The 17,333-nt window shown below is 37.6% G+C and overlaps 1 protein-coding gene across 4 annotated transcripts in view; it reads right to left on the minus strand.

The window, feature by feature from the left end:
- Window positions 1-17,333, minus strand: part of LOC133097486 (contactin-associated protein-like 3) — a 149,045-nt gene that overhangs the window by 27,400 nt on the left and 104,312 nt on the right. For all 4 annotated transcript variants that reach the window (XM_061199366.1, XM_061199367.1, XM_061199365.1 and 1 more), the window contains 3 exons: window positions 14,349-14,546; window positions 10,579-10,735; window positions 4,435-4,562 (listed from right to left, as the gene is read on the minus strand). In XM_061199366.1, the coding sequence (XP_061055349.1) occupies window positions 4,435-4,562; window positions 10,579-10,735; window positions 14,349-14,546 (483 nt within the window). The remainder of the gene's footprint in view (window positions 1-4,434; window positions 4,563-10,578; window positions 10,736-14,348; window positions 14,547-17,333) is intronic.

Raw genomic sequence — 17,333 nt, forward strand, 5'->3', positions numbered from 1 at the left:
TTTTCCCTCTATTAGTTCCATAAGTTAATGAGAGAGCAGTATTGGACTTTTTAATGATAATTATGAATTTCTCTATTTCACCTTTCCACCCTGTCAGTTTTTGCTTTATGTGTTTTGAAGCTCAGTTATTAGCATACACATTTAAGATTCTTAGGTCTTCTTGGTCCTTTTTTATATGTATTAATTTTCTTTGCTTGCAAGCAAAAAATTTAATATAGAAACTCCAGATTTCTTTAAATTCATGTTTGTGTAGTATATCTTTCTCCATCATATTCTTTTATTATGTCATTATATTTGAATTGAATTTCTTATAGACAGCCTATAGTTGAGTCATAACAATCTGTCTTTTAATTGGTTTACTTAGACCACTTACATTAAATACAAATGTTGATATGTTAGTTCTATCACTTTATTATTTTTCCCATTTGTTCTATTTTTTTGTTCTTCTGTTTTCCTTTTTCTGTCTCCTTTTGGGTTATTTAAACATTTTTCAGTATTCTATTTGTATAGAAGTTTCTTAATTGGTTCTTTTAAGGATTACAATATATACACTTACCTTTCTTAGTATGCTTAGAATCTATGTTTTAACCACTTCAAGTGATTTGTAAAAACCTTGACAACAATTTTGTCCTTTTACCTACTCCTGTTTATGTTGTTGTTGCCATGTGTATTATATCTACATAAAATTAAAACCCTGTGACCCTGTGAAATAATGTCGTATTTTTTGCTTTCAACCCTCAGATATATTTAAAATAACTCAATAGGGGAATAATCTATTAAATTTACCCAGTTATTTACCATTTCTAATGTTGATTTTTTTATTCCCAAAGTTCAAAATTTCCTTCTGATATCATTTCCTTTCTATCTAAAAAAACTTCCTTTAGAAATTCTTTTAAAGGATGCCTTCAGGAGATGAATGTTTTCAGTTTTCTTTCATTTGAAATTTTAAAAAATTTTACCTTCATTCCTGAAGTATATTTTTGCTTAACATAGAATTCTGGGCTGACAATTCTTTACTTTCAGCACTTGAGAAATGTTTTGCCACTTCCTTCTGACCTCTATATTTCTGATGAGAAACTTACTGTCATTTGAATTGGTGTTTCACTATAGGCAATGCATCATTATTCTCTCTAGATGATTTCAAAACATTTCTCATTGTCTTTAGTTTTCACAGCAGTTTGTTTATGATATGTCTAGATGTGAATTTCTTTGAGTTTATACTGTTTCAGGTTCATTCAACTTCTCAAGTCTCTCTTTTGCCAAACTTAAAAATTTTCAGCCATTAGTTTTTCAAATATTTTTTCAGCACCAGCACTCTTTCCTCTCTTCTTCTGGAAATTCAATTACCTGAATATCTTTTATTATTAACCCACAGGTCCCTGAGGCCCTGTTCATTTATTTTTCAACCTTTTTTTTTCTCTTGTTCAGATTGGATACTTTCTATTTATCTATCTTCAGTGTCATTGACTGTTTCATCTCAAATCTACTATTTAACCCATCCAGTGCCTCTTTCATTTCCATTACCGTACTTCTTATTTCTAAAGTTTCCATTTAGCTCTCCTCTATGTATCCTATTTCTTTGCTGAAACTTTCTCATTTTCTATTTGTTTCAAAAGCATTTATTATTACTTGTTAGAGTTTTTGTGTAATAGCTGTTTTAGTGTCTTTATCAGATAATTCTAACCTCTGTGTCATTGGTATCTGTTGATTACCTTTGCTTATGCAAACTTGGATTTTTCTGGTTCTTTGTATGCCAAGTAATTTTGGACTATTTCCTAGATCTTTAAAATATTATGTTAACAAACTCTGGGCTTTGCTTAAATTCAAAGTGCATGTTGATATTTTTCTTATTTTGCAGGCAGCTGTCCTGGTTAGGATCTGGCCACACATTCCAACCTGCCCTCCGTGCATGGTCCATGGCTCCTATGGCTGTCCAGTTTTCAAAGCTTTTGCAGTACTATTCAGCTCTGCCTCACTTTTGCACCACTCAGTGGCCAGTCTGAGTCCTGGATGGTAGCCTCTTCAGTTCTCAACTTTGGTCTATAATTAGGACCAGATCCAGGCACGTGTAGCTCTGAGGTGAACCCAGGACTTCATAGACAACTTGTGGCATCTCTCTCTTGAACTCTTCCCTCTCTGTGCTCTTCCAGATACTTTCCAGTTCCCTGCAGCTCCCTTTTCAATCATAGAACCAGAAAACTAGGGCTCTATTCAGCCTGCTTTATTGTGCTTTCCTATTCACTCCTGCACCTGTACATATGTCCATTGCCTAGTGATGGGTGAACCGAGGAAGAAAACAAAAGTAACATGAGTCTGCCACTGTCGTAGAGTCAGGGCTCCCCCGTCCAGAGCAGAAGATGCCTTTCCTCGGAATTCTGGCTCTTGTATGTTTCTGAGGCAGCTTCTACCACTATTGCCATGGGGCTGCCTGGGAACTGGAACCTCAGAAAACAGAGAGAAGGGGAGAAATGAGACTACTGTGCTCTCTCACAGTTAGGAGTTCCCTGTCCCCTCCTCCAACCAGGACTAGAGGACACTCCTGGGACTCTCTCCATCTGGGACCCAGCGGCTGAGAGATACTGGAGGAAAAAATACATGGTGAATTTTGCTTTCTCTTTCCTGCTGCTATTTGCTTTCCAGAGTCCTGAGATAACTGCTTCATGCATTCTGTCCAGGTTTTATGGGTGAGTTCAGTGAGAGAGATGGGGTGGGTTGTACTTGCTTCACCTTATCCAGAAAGAGAACTGTAGTTTGCATATTTATGTTATGAGTGAGAAAAATAACTATACTATCATCGAGTCAAGGCACGTTCATAAGCTTTCTACATTTTGACTATCTGCATCTCAGTATTTTTATTATCTGAAAAAGGACCCTCTTTTTTTTCCAATAGCAAGGTTCAGAAATGCCAGGGTTCCCTCACATGGCAACACCTCCTATTGGGCCCCAGGGAGGGTTGTGGTTCCACAGGCCCCACTGTGGTCCTGCCTGGCTCAGAGGGCAACATGGCCACTGTGGCCTTGGTGGACACTGTACTTTGGCCTCTCCTCTGAGAGGAGTGCCAGTAGAGAGTTTGGGGCAGAAGGCTGACATGACCTGATTTTATTCCCTCTGGCTCTTGTATGGAGTATCAGCTAAGCGGGCAGAGACAGTAGCAGGCAGGCCAGTTATGGGGCCACAGCAACAATCCAGGTACAGGTGGTAATGGAGATAAATTCTGGATCCATTCTTGCAGTTAGAACCAATAAGATTTGCTGATGAATTAGATGTGGGTTATGATAGAAAAGAGAAGTTATGAGTGACTGTAATGTTTTCAGTCTAAGAAGCAACAGGAAGAATGGAGTTGCTATGCACTGATTTGAGGAAGGTTGGTGTGGAAATGCTTTCTTTTTCTTTTCTCATTTTTTGGACAAGTTGGGTTTGAAATGCCAATTGGAATGAATAAGTACAGAATAGCCAGTTGGAGGCAGGAGTTGGGAGTTCAGGAAGACTGGGTATAGGTATAGGCGTGGAGGTCATTGATGCCCATGCCGTATTTAAAGCCATGAGATGATGGGAGAAGATCACCAATGGAGAGCAGAGAGGAGAGAGGGCGGAGGATAGAGCCCTGGGGAACCCCAACGTTATCCCGCTGGCGAGGTGAAGGAAGGTTGGGGAGAGGAGGGTAGGAAAATTTTGTGGTATGCTGGCCACCACGTAAAGAAAGTGAATTAGAGAAGTTTGAATCATGGGAGGAATCCAAAGTTGCTGACAGGTCAATTCAGATGATATCAGAGAATAAGAATTGGATTTAGAAATGTTGAGTTCTCATTGGTGACCTGGAAAAAGCAGTTTCTGGGGAGCAATGGACGAGATGGAGGAGAAGGCCTGATATTCAAGAGAGAGTAGAAGGATGAAAATTAAAGATAGAACTCATATATTTTATTTCAGTTATTTCGGGGGCATGAAGGATACGCAAGAAATCCAGATGCAGTTGGAGGGGTAAGTGGAGTTAGGAGCATCGAGGGTTCCTGTGTAAAAATTCAGAATTGCCAGAAGGCATTAATGACTAGATACACTTGATGGATTCTGTCCTCTCACTTTCTCATTATCTTACCAATTTCAGGCATCTTAGCATTCGGCAAAATGCCTTATACTTAGTAGGTACATATTAGATGTTTGCTGAACAAGTGATATATTTCAGATGATTCCATGAATCTTTGCAGCACAGTCTCATGTAAATGTCATATAAAAGATACCTGTACATAATCCAGAGGTAATATGTTTTTTCTCAATTACATTAACAATATACACTTATTTTATAAAGTTAATACATTCCTAATGAAGTACAGATTATCAGTATAGACAGCGTTTTTATGAACCCAGGCAGTTCGATTTCTCTTAAAACATTGAAATGTATTAGCAGGGATGAAGACAGTTCCCCTTGCCACTACTTACTGTCTCCCGAGCAGAGCAGAGGCCCCAATGTATAAGCCACTTCAGAATGGGGTCGCCCTGTGTCTCTCATCACAACCTGAGTGACCGGCAAGTGCTTCTTATGGGAAAGGACTACTGTGTTGCTGGTCCTAGAAAACAAATACAACCACCTTAACATTATTCTGAATAATGTACAGAAAAGTAATAGTCTTTGATTGTAGTTCAAGGGGTATTAAGCTAAATTTGTGAATACCTAACAGTAGGGAAATCAAACATCTCATCTGAACACTTACAAACATACTAATATATTGAATGAGGTCTTCTGAGGACCAGAGACCTTTGTTCATCTACATGACCATAGGGAAGAAAGCAGGCAGGTCCAAAATTATGGTCATGGATACAGGCATGAGATTACATTTCAGTGCAATTAGCAGCTCATTGCTCTTTCCAATTCAGCCACTGTGTAATACTTAAATGCAGAATTTACAGAGGTAAGAGCAATCTTCCTTCATTAAAAAAAACAAACAAAAAAAAAGACAAAAAACAAAAAACAAAACCACCTGACTGACAAGACTTAGGTTTTCAATTCTTGGACTTTTTTTTTCACTAAAGTTTCAGAAATTCCTACTGTGGTTATGAGGCATTTCCTTATTTGTTGAAGCCATAAATTTAAAAACAAAATCAAAACAAAATACTGATTCAAAACCAGGACGAAGATATGATACAATATATTCTTAAAATTAATAAATGGGCTAATGCATGGGAAAGTGCTTTGCCAAGGATTGTCACCATCCATTCATTCGACAAACACTTATTATGCATCTTCTATTTGCCAGGCCCTGTGTGTTGGGGATGTGAACATAAAACCCACCATCAATGCCCCACAGTGGATGTTATAAATAATAACAATAACAATACTAATAATATCATCATGTAAGTAACTATTTGGGGACATATTAATATCTATGGTTTAATACAATAGGACTGGAACAGGAGCCAGAGGTCCTGGCCGGCAAGTTGGCTGTACCACCACCATCCTCTCTGGACAAAGTAGGAAGGTTTTTCTATACCTTGTAAGCTGTTCATATTTTTCATTGTATACTTCAATTACATACGTACTTCTGATTTATGAACAAATACTAGTTTGTCTAATTTATTGTTCTGTGTAGAACCTAGTAAGTTTTAATTCCAAATAATTACAAAGCCACCACTCACTCCTGTATACACAAGTTGAAACATTTGAAACTGCCACTTTTGCAGGTCAAAAAATCAGCTGTTTCACATGGTTCAACCTGACAGCTTTCCTGCAAAAAAATCTTCCTAACTTAATAGTTAATCATTCCAATTCTGCTAGGCATCAAAATATTCTTTTAAGTTAGAAAATGTAAAATTATTAAGATTTTTATTTTGTTTAAAAATTTGAACAAAGTGACTGGCAGTGCGTATGGTAAGATATGAAAAATAGGAAATAAAACCCTAAAATTTAAGAAACAATTTTTAAAAATCAGATTGCGTCAAAAAATCAGACTGAATTAAACAACATGGCTTTATCTGGTGAAGCCCCTGCGACTCCTGCTGTTAGAAGTACACAGGCTTCATCCCAGGCACATAACACCTGACTTTGTTGGGAACGGTATTCACAAGCTAGAAGGTGCCACTGGATTATCGGGAAGGGGGTCAGTCTGGAAACTTATTTTGTTATAAACACAGGGAGAGCACACCAAATCAATTCCTGGTATTAAATATCAGTAAACATTACAAATAGTATTTTAATTCCCGTGATTGCTATTTTGGTAGAACATCTTAGAGGAAAAATGTAAGTGCGTAAGTTCTTCATTGAGGATCTTTGAATTTTAAGGAATCTTTTAAAAGCTACACTTTCTATATAGGAAAAAGCTACATTTTAATTCTGTTTTTAACATTGACAATGCATTCACAGCCCTGAAAAAAACTTAAAAAAAAATCATAATGCATGTAGTGTGCATTAAGGCAGATAGCATCATAAAGTCTTTTTGTCCTTTTGTTGTTTGCAAAATACCTTCCTGAATCTGAGAAAATTTTAAATTCTTCTTACTAATAAAATTCTTTATTAGTACAGGTCATTCCCACTGTCCATGCTTTATGCAAGATATTATATGCCATGTTCACCAGACTCATTCAAAACTGCCTAATTTTTAGTTATGTCTGTTTTCTTCTTGCTTCTCAATTTTTTCCAAAATTTGTAAAGATTGCATGAATATCTAGGTATGAAAATTTCTCACAGACAGTTTTAAACATTCAGTAAGAGAACTTCCAAATCCACCTTTTTTGGTTTGTTTCTAATGCTCTAGAAATTCTTCTGGGTTTTTGTTTGTTTGTTTGTTTTTCAGTAGACTTTTTTGAGGTATAATGGAGCTTTGACTACTTTGAGTTGTTGGGAAAGCTGCAGGGGAGAAATACTGGGTCAACTTTAAGTTTTATAATTGCTGGGGAGAAAGAGGGACTGGCGACAACATAATTTTCATCACCCAGAATTACACATTTTGAAAGCTCCCAGGCTCTCTTTTGGGGTTAGCTGTTCTACTGGCTCATCCCTTTGGCAAACTCACACTGTATTAATTACTGCGGCATCATAAGACTTATTCACGTCTTGTAGGGCTGGTCTCCCCACATTGTTTCCATTTTCCGAATCGTCTTAGCTATTCATGTACCATTCTTTTCCAAATAAATTTTAGAACCAGTTTGTCACTACCCCCAAAATAAACAAATGTTTAGCATTTGTTTGGAATTAAATGGAATCAAGAAAATTATTTGGAGGAGAGATGCTTAGTTTTCCTATTCATGGCAGTGGTGTGATGTCTCCACTTATTTAGGTCTTCTTGTATTTTCAAAATAAAGTTTTATGATGTCTTTTTTATAAAAGTCTTGCATATTTTTGTTATCTTTATTCCAAGGTACTATACCCTTTTGTTCCTTTTGCTAGTGGTTTTTATATTTTCTTATAGTAACACATTTTTGATAAGAATCCAGTTATTCTAAGGTTCAGTAAGTAGCCTTACCAAACTCTCATTAATTTCAATAATATTTCTGTATGTTCTTAGGTTTTCTTTGTTGACAACCATATTTTCTATGAGTAATGTATCTTTATTTCCTTGTTTCCAGTCTTTCCAATTGTGGTTTTGAATTGCCTCATGTATATTTTTTTATCTTTCTGTTATTCATTTCTCACCTAATTGCATTGGAATCAGAGAAACTGTCCATAGGATAACAACTACTGTAAAATTTTTTGAGTTTTGCTTTATGGAATATTGGGAAAATCAGTTTGCAAAAATGCACTACATGTGCTTGAGAAAATTATGTATTCTACAATTTTATGTTCCCAACAAATCAAGTTGTTAATTTCATTTGAAAATATTCTATCTTACTAATTTTTGTTCATTTGATTACCAATTACAAACAGATGTACATTTAAACCTCTTCTTATCATGGTTGATATGTAAATTTCTTCATTCAGTTTTGTCAATTTTTTTCTGTATACATTCTGGGTCATTTTTATTAGAAACATACAAGTTTATTAGCATTGTTGGTTTTTTATAGTGAAATTAAGCAATATCTTATAGTAATAGTGATCTTTGTCCACATTAAACCTTAAAATTTTACTTACTTTTTCGTATATTTGCCTGGTAATTTTTTTTTTGGCATTTTGCTTTCAATATGCCTAGGTTTACAAACAAGATATATTTGTTTTTTGGTTTTTTTTAATAAATTTATTTATTTATTTATTTATTTTTGGCTGTGTTGGGTCTTCGTTTCTGTGCAAGGGCTTTCTCCGGTTGTGGCAAGCGGGGGCCACTCTTCATCGCGGTGCGCGGGCCTCTCTCACTGTCGCGGCCTCTCGTTGCGGAGCACAGGCTCTAGACGCGCAGGCTCAGTAGTTGTGGCGCACGGCCTTAGTTGCTCCGCGGCATGTGGGATCTTCCCGGACCAGGGCTCGAACCCGTGTGCCCTGCATCGGCAGGCAGACTCTCAACCACTGCGCCACCAGGGAAGCCCTGATATATTTGTTTTTAATTCAATATGACATCTGGATTTAAATGGTTATTTTTGTCACATTTATTGTGCATGATTACTCAGTTTTTATCTTGTACTTGTTGCTTTCTATTTTTTTAAAGTCTCACTTTCTATCTTCTTTTGTATTAACTAAGTTTTTAAAATCCCATTTTTTCTTTCTTCCCTCTACTGATTTGAATATTATATGCTTTGTTTCTATTCTTTAGAGGTTACAGAAATTTTAAGACATAAACTTTAAGGAATTTAATTCTAATAAATATTTACAAAACAAGTTTTAAATTTCAATAATATTTTTATTTCTAAACATTCTTTTAGTTCTTTTGTAAACCACAATCATCTCTGTTAATAGGATCTGACTGCTTTCTCGTGTTTCAAATTCATACATATAGTTACATGTTATCAGTGTCTAGTATTTTCTTCTTTTAGTTTTTAACCTCTTAGTTTACAATTTTTTTTCCTCAATATTTCCTCCTGCCTCTGAGACCTTCCTTATAAGATCACTTTCTTTCATTCTGAAAACCATTCTTAAAAATCCCTCTTGTGGAGTCTGCTAGTGGTAAATTTCTTCAGTGTCTGTTTGTCTGGATTTTAATTTTATTCCACTTTTTAAAATATCAGCTGGGTAAACACTGGAAGTTTGACAGTTATTTCACTTCCACCCTGTGAGGGGTGTGCCCCGCACTCTGTGGGCTGGGTCCTGGGCTGTTCAGGGGAGGTCTGCTGGCTGGCTGTACTTCCTTTAAGAGTCTTGCTTTCATCTCTGCTCCTTTTAACATTCTCTTTGGTGTTCTTTGATTTCACCATGGTGTGTCTAGATATGGATCTACTTTTATTTATCCTGCTTGGTATTCTAATGTTTTCTCAAATCTGGACATTTTTCTGCTATTTGAATATTGCCTCTTCTTAATTATCTCAAATCTTCTCTTCCGAAACTTTAATCAGACACATTTTCAATCTTCTCCACTTGACTCCTCCATGTCACTGCTTTTCTCGATCCCATTTTGCTTCTCTCTGTTCTGTCTGTTCTGTGTCATTTATTTACACATATTTTCCATTTCACCAATTTTCTGATCACTTGTGTCTAATATCTGATCCAACAAATCTTAAATTGGGTAAATATTATCATTGGCTAATATTCTTTTGCAAATCACAATCATCTTTGTTAATAGGATCTGATCACTTTCTCATGTTTCAATTCCAGTTTTGATTTTTCAAGCAGCTCACATATTTATTTTATCTTATGTTTTGAATGCATCCATGATCTGAGACTTTTAGGCATCTCATCTACACTTTGTAGTTTCTTCTGCCTCCCAAATCTGTCCTCTGGTGTTGTATAACTCTGGATTGTGAGCTCATGTTTGGTGGCATTTTATCTGTGGGAATCCTTTGAGGTCTGTGTGAAGAGGGAGGGCAGGCCTCCAGTGAGAATCTCATGTAATCCTATGATGAGCCAGTGGTGCTGCCAACCTGTGGCTATGTTAACTTAATTTGAGGACCATCCAAGTTATATAAATTTGGGCTCCAAATCTGTGTGAGGGCAAGTCTGTAGACATGAGTTTTCAGGGAGCTATTTTTTTCTACCCAGAGTGCCTATTGGAAGATTTGTCCTTGTCTACCTTTTCTTTGGGTTTGCAGCCTTCTGAGACCTCCAGTTGCATGGAGAGTTTTGTATTCTGTATATCCCCTTTCATGGACTCAAGGCCTTGTCTGGTTTCCCCTGTGTGGCCATTTAAGAAAATGAAACTGGAAATTAGGAAGGTCAGCAAATAGCCCTGGGTCAGTCAAAGGGTGGTCATCTTATTAACTGGATTAACTTAACTTTAATAAGTCAGATATTTCACTTTCAGTGAATGGGAAACATTAATTCCTATTTTGTCTTACTAGAAAAATAAAATGGACATGATTAGTTACTCACAAGTAAACAAAAATAGCTACCTAATATTTTAGGCTTCAGATTAATGATATCATACACATCAAAGCTTATACTTTTAACTTGCTAGGGAATACTTTAATTTTTTCTCTTTATTATACTGTTGTGTCCAATGTCTGCCTAAGGTACATAGTTTAAGCAATAAAAAAATCACAGTTTGCACAGGGAAATTATATGGAAATCACCATTCATTCCGGTCAGCATCACAGTTGCAGTAATATTGAGAATCAATGCAGTTCCCCTCTAATCCACAAGTACATTTTTGAGCATCAGGCAGAGAACCTCCCCAGTAAGTGTGTGTTTCATTGGTTCTTCCAACCCACCAGCTCACTGGGGTTCCATCTGAAAGACAAGTATGAGAAAGGTGACACCTACTTTTCCCCCCACTACCTGCCTCCCCAATATAGTTCCTTTACTTCCCTCTATTTAAAACATAGAGAGACTATTTTAGAAGTGAGCATATTTTAACTCTGCAATAGGATCATTTTTAAGAGGACTCCCAACTGTTTAAAAAAATATATTTTAATGTCAAAACTTACGTTGTCACCAAATTTTTTTCTTTTATCAGAAAATGAGCATGTAGTCCCTAACTCATTCAGGCACGATATTTACAAACTTCTCTTGAGGACTCCACTTACATAATTTCTTTGGAAATAACATTCAAGAAAGAATTGTCATCAAAATAAAAACCACAGTAATTTACACACTGAATCTAAAATCTGTTTGAGATCCTAAAATGCCATTAAAATGTTTAATGTTATTATGCGAAATATGGATTTCTTTCACTTTATTTATTAGCTAAAAACACTGGCATGTGTTTAAGACATGTACTTCCTAGCATGTCCTAAAAGTTTCTTGGAGACGTGCTTCTTCTTACACTGAATGGGTTGCTCTGTATTTGGAAACTAAAGAAATGGCACTGATAAGCCTTCTTCATGTCTGAGGCGTCTGAGGCTTGAGCAAGTCTGAGACAACTACACCCAGTTCTTCAGCACATTCCCCTCCTCAGCGCAACGTATAATTAAGTGACAGGGCCAGAGGCTGCCTCAGCTCTGCAGGACTGCTCATTTACGCTAAAGATGCTGCTGAGACCCCAGTGTGGGATTACAGTACACCTGGGGGCGGATGATCAGAAAAGATGGCGCACACGGGAGGGTGGAGGGGAAAGAGTCCCTAGTAAACAGAGAATCAGGGCAGGAGGGGAAACGGAAGTGACATCAATTCTGCAAAGATGCCCGTCCATTTTCATGTGCTCTTTCAATCTCTTAAATTGTCCCCATCAGGCCCCCACTAAGAATCTGAAACAACTTCTCCCTAACTTACAATCGCCACTGCTCATTACAGCTTCCTGTTCAATGAGACTTTTGCTTCTGCTGACAACCTCTCAGCTGGTAAACACATGGACTGCATTCATTACCACGCACTGCAGGCCCAGTGGGTGACATGTGTGCCAAGAAATCAATATCAACCATGCTTTTTTTTAATGTGTTGAAAACTTATCTTTAGGGGGTGGAATATCTTTTTAGTGTATTATTTAATAGGTACTTAATAGATATTTTTCAAAATTCCATCTTAAAAATGTAATTATTCAACATCCTCTTTCATCAATTTGAAGAGCAAAGAAATCATTATATGCCAATGTGTTACTGTTTGTTTACATTTTTCTCTCTAAAGTGAAAACCATTAAGTGCTTTTAAAGGTACAAAATGCATGTGGCTCCATTCAAGATTCCTTTGAGTAACTTAGAGAATTTGCATAAGAAATAATTAGGAATAATATGAAGAAGAATTAGAGGCTGAAATGAAAAGGAATAGGAGAGATATCAATGACCAGGGTGCACAGCTCTACTTCCTCAATTATTTTAGCCCATAGTTCACTATCCTTCTCTCCAGCCACAGCTACAATCCTCAATGACCTTAAGCATTCATAGCATGGGTAACCAAATGGTTTCCTAGAGTCAACACTTACTGTCATACAACATCCTGTTTAGCCACCTGTAATCATATCCCCTGAAACTATATGTAACACAGAGACCTTAAAGATGCTGAAGGAAAAATGTTTCAGAACCCTAGCAAGATCCTAGGCTCTCTGCCCCTCCCTGGCCCTCTTGGAAAACTAAACCTACACAAGAGCTGCTGCACTGAGGCCCCAGACTTGCTATATCTCCTCTCAAGATTACCATCACCTCAGTCTCCTGATAACTTCTGAGAATTTGAAGAGTGGAAAATTCTTGAGAGAAAACTGTATTTTGACTGACATTCCCCAACCTACCCTATAAAATTCCTAAGCTACTTGTTCCCCACATTGCAGTCCCCTTGTACTGTTTTCACACTGCAACCTTCTACTGAGGGACCCAGGCTTTGTTGTTTTCACTCCTTCCACACAAGAGTAGCATCAAAGCTCTGCACACCCATTTGCGTCTATTGATAATACCGAGCAAATTAGTGCAACAATTTTAAGGTGTATTGGACTACACTATTTGCCTGCCTCAACTCAACCTTAATTAAGCACTTCTGGAAATATATAGGTCTGTAGTGAATTTGTTTAAATTAAGTTTGTACTAACAATCCTCCAGTAGCAGCATATAAGAAATGCAAATAACTTGAGCATGTATAGTTAATGAAGTCCCTTATTTTGTTTTTTTTAGCAGGTGTTTAATTAAGTTTATAAGTCTTTTCTCTTTCCATCTTTCCCCCCTAGCCCCAATTAAATACTTGTTGAAATATTTGTTTTTGTTGCTGCTGTTGCTGTTTTATATATTTATTAACATATCGAAGGGCTAACAATTGAGCAACCACATGCAAATCAATAGGCAGACACTGGCCCTCCAGGCGGGACTCCTTTGCTGATCTGGGTCGTGTCCAGGTTCTGGAATAGACCATCTGCTAGTTTGTATGAGTTTGCTCCATGACTCACTGGGTGGTTTTATGACTTTGTTAGTGGTTGGTTCCAACACTACTCTGTCTTTGCCTTGTTTTCCCTGATTAGACAACCCATAACAATAATTTACTCTCCTGGAGGCAGCTTTCTCATTCTTCTGGGGACATACAATTTTAGCTCGGTGATCTATTTGGCATCAATCAACTAGCATTAAGTACTAAACCCACTAGCACTAACTATAAATTCAATAAACTGGAGAGATGCAAATAAGTAGCATTTACTTCATGCCATTTATAGACGTGGTGCAGTTAAGTTCTGGCAAGGTCAGTGTCTTAGCTCTGAAGACTCAAAAAAGAGAAAATGATTTCCTGAGTCTCATAGCTGCTGAGTGGCAGGGACTTGTCTAAGTCCTAAGAGCTTGAACTCAGAGGACCTGCCTACTGCCCTCTGCTCATTCCACTCCCCAGATGCCTAACCAGAGAAGGGGCAGGCCAGCCTCCAGAAAACCAAGCAGTTTCATGAAGGCAGTGAGGCTGCACATTCCAACAAAATGGGATTTTTCAAAGGAAGAAAATATAAAACTAAAAATAAGAGTTTTCAAAAGACGAAAAGATATGAGAAATAAACTATTAGCACTTACGTTGTGTGAAAGAGCCGTTGATACCAACATTGTTCCCGAATTAACAATTAGCCAAGACACTAATTGCATTGTCTATGAAAAAGAATCTCATGGGATAATCACCTCCAGGTAACTAAGCCATGTTGTTGTTAGCAATCCTTCCCAAGATAAAACAGAATTAAGACGTCCCTGCCCCTCATGGCAGATGAGCAGTGAGCATTCCAGGGGCCTCCTTAGGGGGCTTTGACTGCTCAGTTGCCCAGTTGAGTCTAGGGAGAAACTTCAGATCATTCCTGGCTTTGAGCACAGACCTTGGTCTTTGCTCCAAAGAAGAGTATCCCTGTCACTTCAGATGTGATCCGGGCACTATGGGCACAGATTCTCATGCATCTCTGGCAGGCCATTGTGACCTGTGGGGACTACAGCCCACAATGTCTGATTACTCTGATTACTCACCATGGGGAGTTGAAAGCCTTGACTTCTTGCAGTGGAAAGTCAGCTTCTGTTGGCAGTGGTCCGCATAGTCAATTATGGCCTGGAGCTGGTCCATGCTGGCTGTGTACTTGAAAAACACAGGATGGGGGCTTTCTCCATTCGAGCTTTTGACACTAACCAAGTGGGAGCCATTGTGCTGTACTGAGGTCCATGCAGTGTCTGGTGGGCAGAAGAGGGGTTGGGAGGGAGAAAGGAGACTGTGACGAGAATGGAATCATTAAACATAAATATGGAAATCAGAAGCATCTTTTATCTGAATTAAGGTTTGTATTTTTGTAGCAATCAGATCTCTTTGACATTGGAATCAGCGAGTGGAATTCTTAAAATGTGAACAGTAGGGATTCTCTTTATTGAAATTTGCATTACCATTACTATAGTCAACATTGTCAGGGCGTCAATTTTTTAAATTCTGTATTATAACACTCAAAGTTATAAACAGAACTTTTTGGCTTTTATTTTTTTCTTTCCATTACTATAAGAGGAAAGCTAAAGATTATCGCGTATATACTTATGTTTTTAACAAGCATATTCCTCATCTCACTGAGCATCTTTTCCTCTGATAATCAAAGAAATGTGTAAAAGACACATTTGAGGAACAAGCAGCCCACAAAACCATTATTTTGATCATGCAAAATAATGGAAAATAAGTATTTTTGACAAAAATTGACTAATAGTGTGTCAGCAACTTGTTCCATGGCCAGCACTAAAAGACACAGTGCCTTGGGGTATCTAATATAACAATTCCTAGCAGTAACCATAGCTACATGAATGTCTGCTGGAAAATTCTGGCATATTTCTGTTACATTGATTACCTATATTTTTCAAAGAGATTTAAAAAACAATGCACACTCCACAATATTTATAACAGAAGAAAAACACCTTGACTTCTTTTATCTTCCCCAAAATAACCTCCCACCATGAATGTATAGAAGCTCCCACAGTATAAAAGGCCCATGGCTCAGTGGCTAAAAGGCTGAGTTCAAGCTGCCTTAATTCAACTATATTTATAATGTCATGTCATATAACTTCCTCTGTAATATGTATTTGATAAAATGATCAGTATCCACACAAACTTGCCATATTACAAGGGCAGGAAACAGTCTTGTGGAGTTTATTTTTTATTATTTTTTAATAGCTAATACATGAGCAAGGTTCAAAAATCAAAACAATGCTGAATGGAACTCAGTGAGGGGTCCCCTGCTCCTTTCCTGCCCTGAGAGTTTGGGTCTGGGAAAAACCTACAGCCATGCTGGTGTCTGCAAACCCTTAACACATCAAATACATCCAGAGATCCAGGGAAAAGAACGCTAAGGGCCATGGAAAAACCTCCGATTCAAAGCCTATGGAAAAGAACATCACAAAATATGCAAAAACTAGCAAGAAAAGGAACAAACTGTGAGTCAGCATGACTAATGCAGTTTTATATTCAATTAGGAAAAAAGACTTAACAGATCACCTGCCTCTCTGCTCACTAAAGGGCGCTGTGAGTGTTCCTATGGCAACTTGAAATCCATAGATTGTGTTTCTCCCTTAATCATGTTTTCACTAGACATTTTATATTTCAACATTTTCCTGGAAAATTACTTAAATGCGCCTGGCATTATTTTTGGTAATTACCTACTCCCATTCACCCTCAGGGTTTCTTCCAACAAATGAAATGAGGGTACAGGGAGCCATGCAGAAGACTGTGTTAGGCTTAGGAGTTCATCAGTTCCCATGCCACTGTGTCATTTATTTTCATGGCTTAGGGCACAAAGAAAAATGATGTGCCTGAATAGTTCATACAGGCTAGTGGTCAGTATGATAAATTTATGGTCTTGCATGGCTAAGGTGTAATAATAGAAATCTTTTGAAGTGGAGGGAAGGGAAAGGTTGAAAAGAACCTCAAAACTGCCCTTCTGAAAAAATACTTTAAATGGTTGCCCTTTCTAGAAATATTATTTAAAAGACCCCAACAAAGACACATTATGTTTCCCTAATATTCCACAACATATTATTTCAAAACTATGAGTAGAAAGGAACCTTTTGACATGACACATAATCTTAGCCTTCAAGCACGAGGAGACAGACTAAGGAATTTAAGTGACCAGCATGATGGAAAAATACTTAGCTGTTATTCACGGTAGTCTGAAGCATAATTTTGGATCTGAGGTAATTAATTTTAATAGTGGTCAAATTTAAACAGGAATTTTGAACTATTGTTGAATTAGACCCTATCAGAACATGTTCATCCAACTCACTGGAGCCTTTCCTCTGCACAGGAGCAGGGTGACCATTGGTGGCACCTGGTTGACCGTTTGCTCGGACAAATGAACCTGCAGCCAAGTTAACTTGCTGGTTTGGTTTTGTAAGCAGGATATAAATAATGACATTGACTTACCATATCATATGACATCCTCCTCCTCCTGTTTGTTTTGCCAACTTAGATCCACTTTGCAATTGGCAACACTTCCTACGCTTTATAATAGACCTCTGAACTATACAAGGAGTCTTTCATAGCAAAACAAGTGGTTGGATGGAAAAAGAACCAGATCTTTATTCTACAGATTCAGGTAAACACACATTGAAAGCTTATCTGCTATGCTTATTTCAATCTCCCTGAGAAAAAAAGACTTCACGAAAAATATGATGCCTTTCTACTTTGTGGGACCATCGCTCATGATCTGGAAACAGACCTCGAGGAAAGTAAAGGCAAAAATCCCTTCTCCCACAGATGCCTGAAATGAAGTCCAATTTGTGTCCAAACACCACCTCTTTGGAAGTGAAGCCAGCTGCCTCTGTTTCTTCTGATGGGAAGAGGGTACACATTCTGAGAAGACTGGGAAGGCAGCATGCCAAATGATTTAACTTGTCACATCTATCTCCAGATAAAGCTGGTCAAGAAGATGCACTCAGGATGATAAATAAGGACAGACTGATGTAAACACTAGCAGCCATTCCTGGATC

This window comes from Eubalaena glacialis, chromosome 9 (assembly GCF_028564815.1).
Source record: "Eubalaena glacialis isolate mEubGla1 chromosome 9, mEubGla1.1.hap2.+ XY, whole genome shotgun sequence".
NCBI lineage: Eukaryota > Metazoa > Chordata > Mammalia > Artiodactyla > Balaenidae > Eubalaena > Eubalaena glacialis.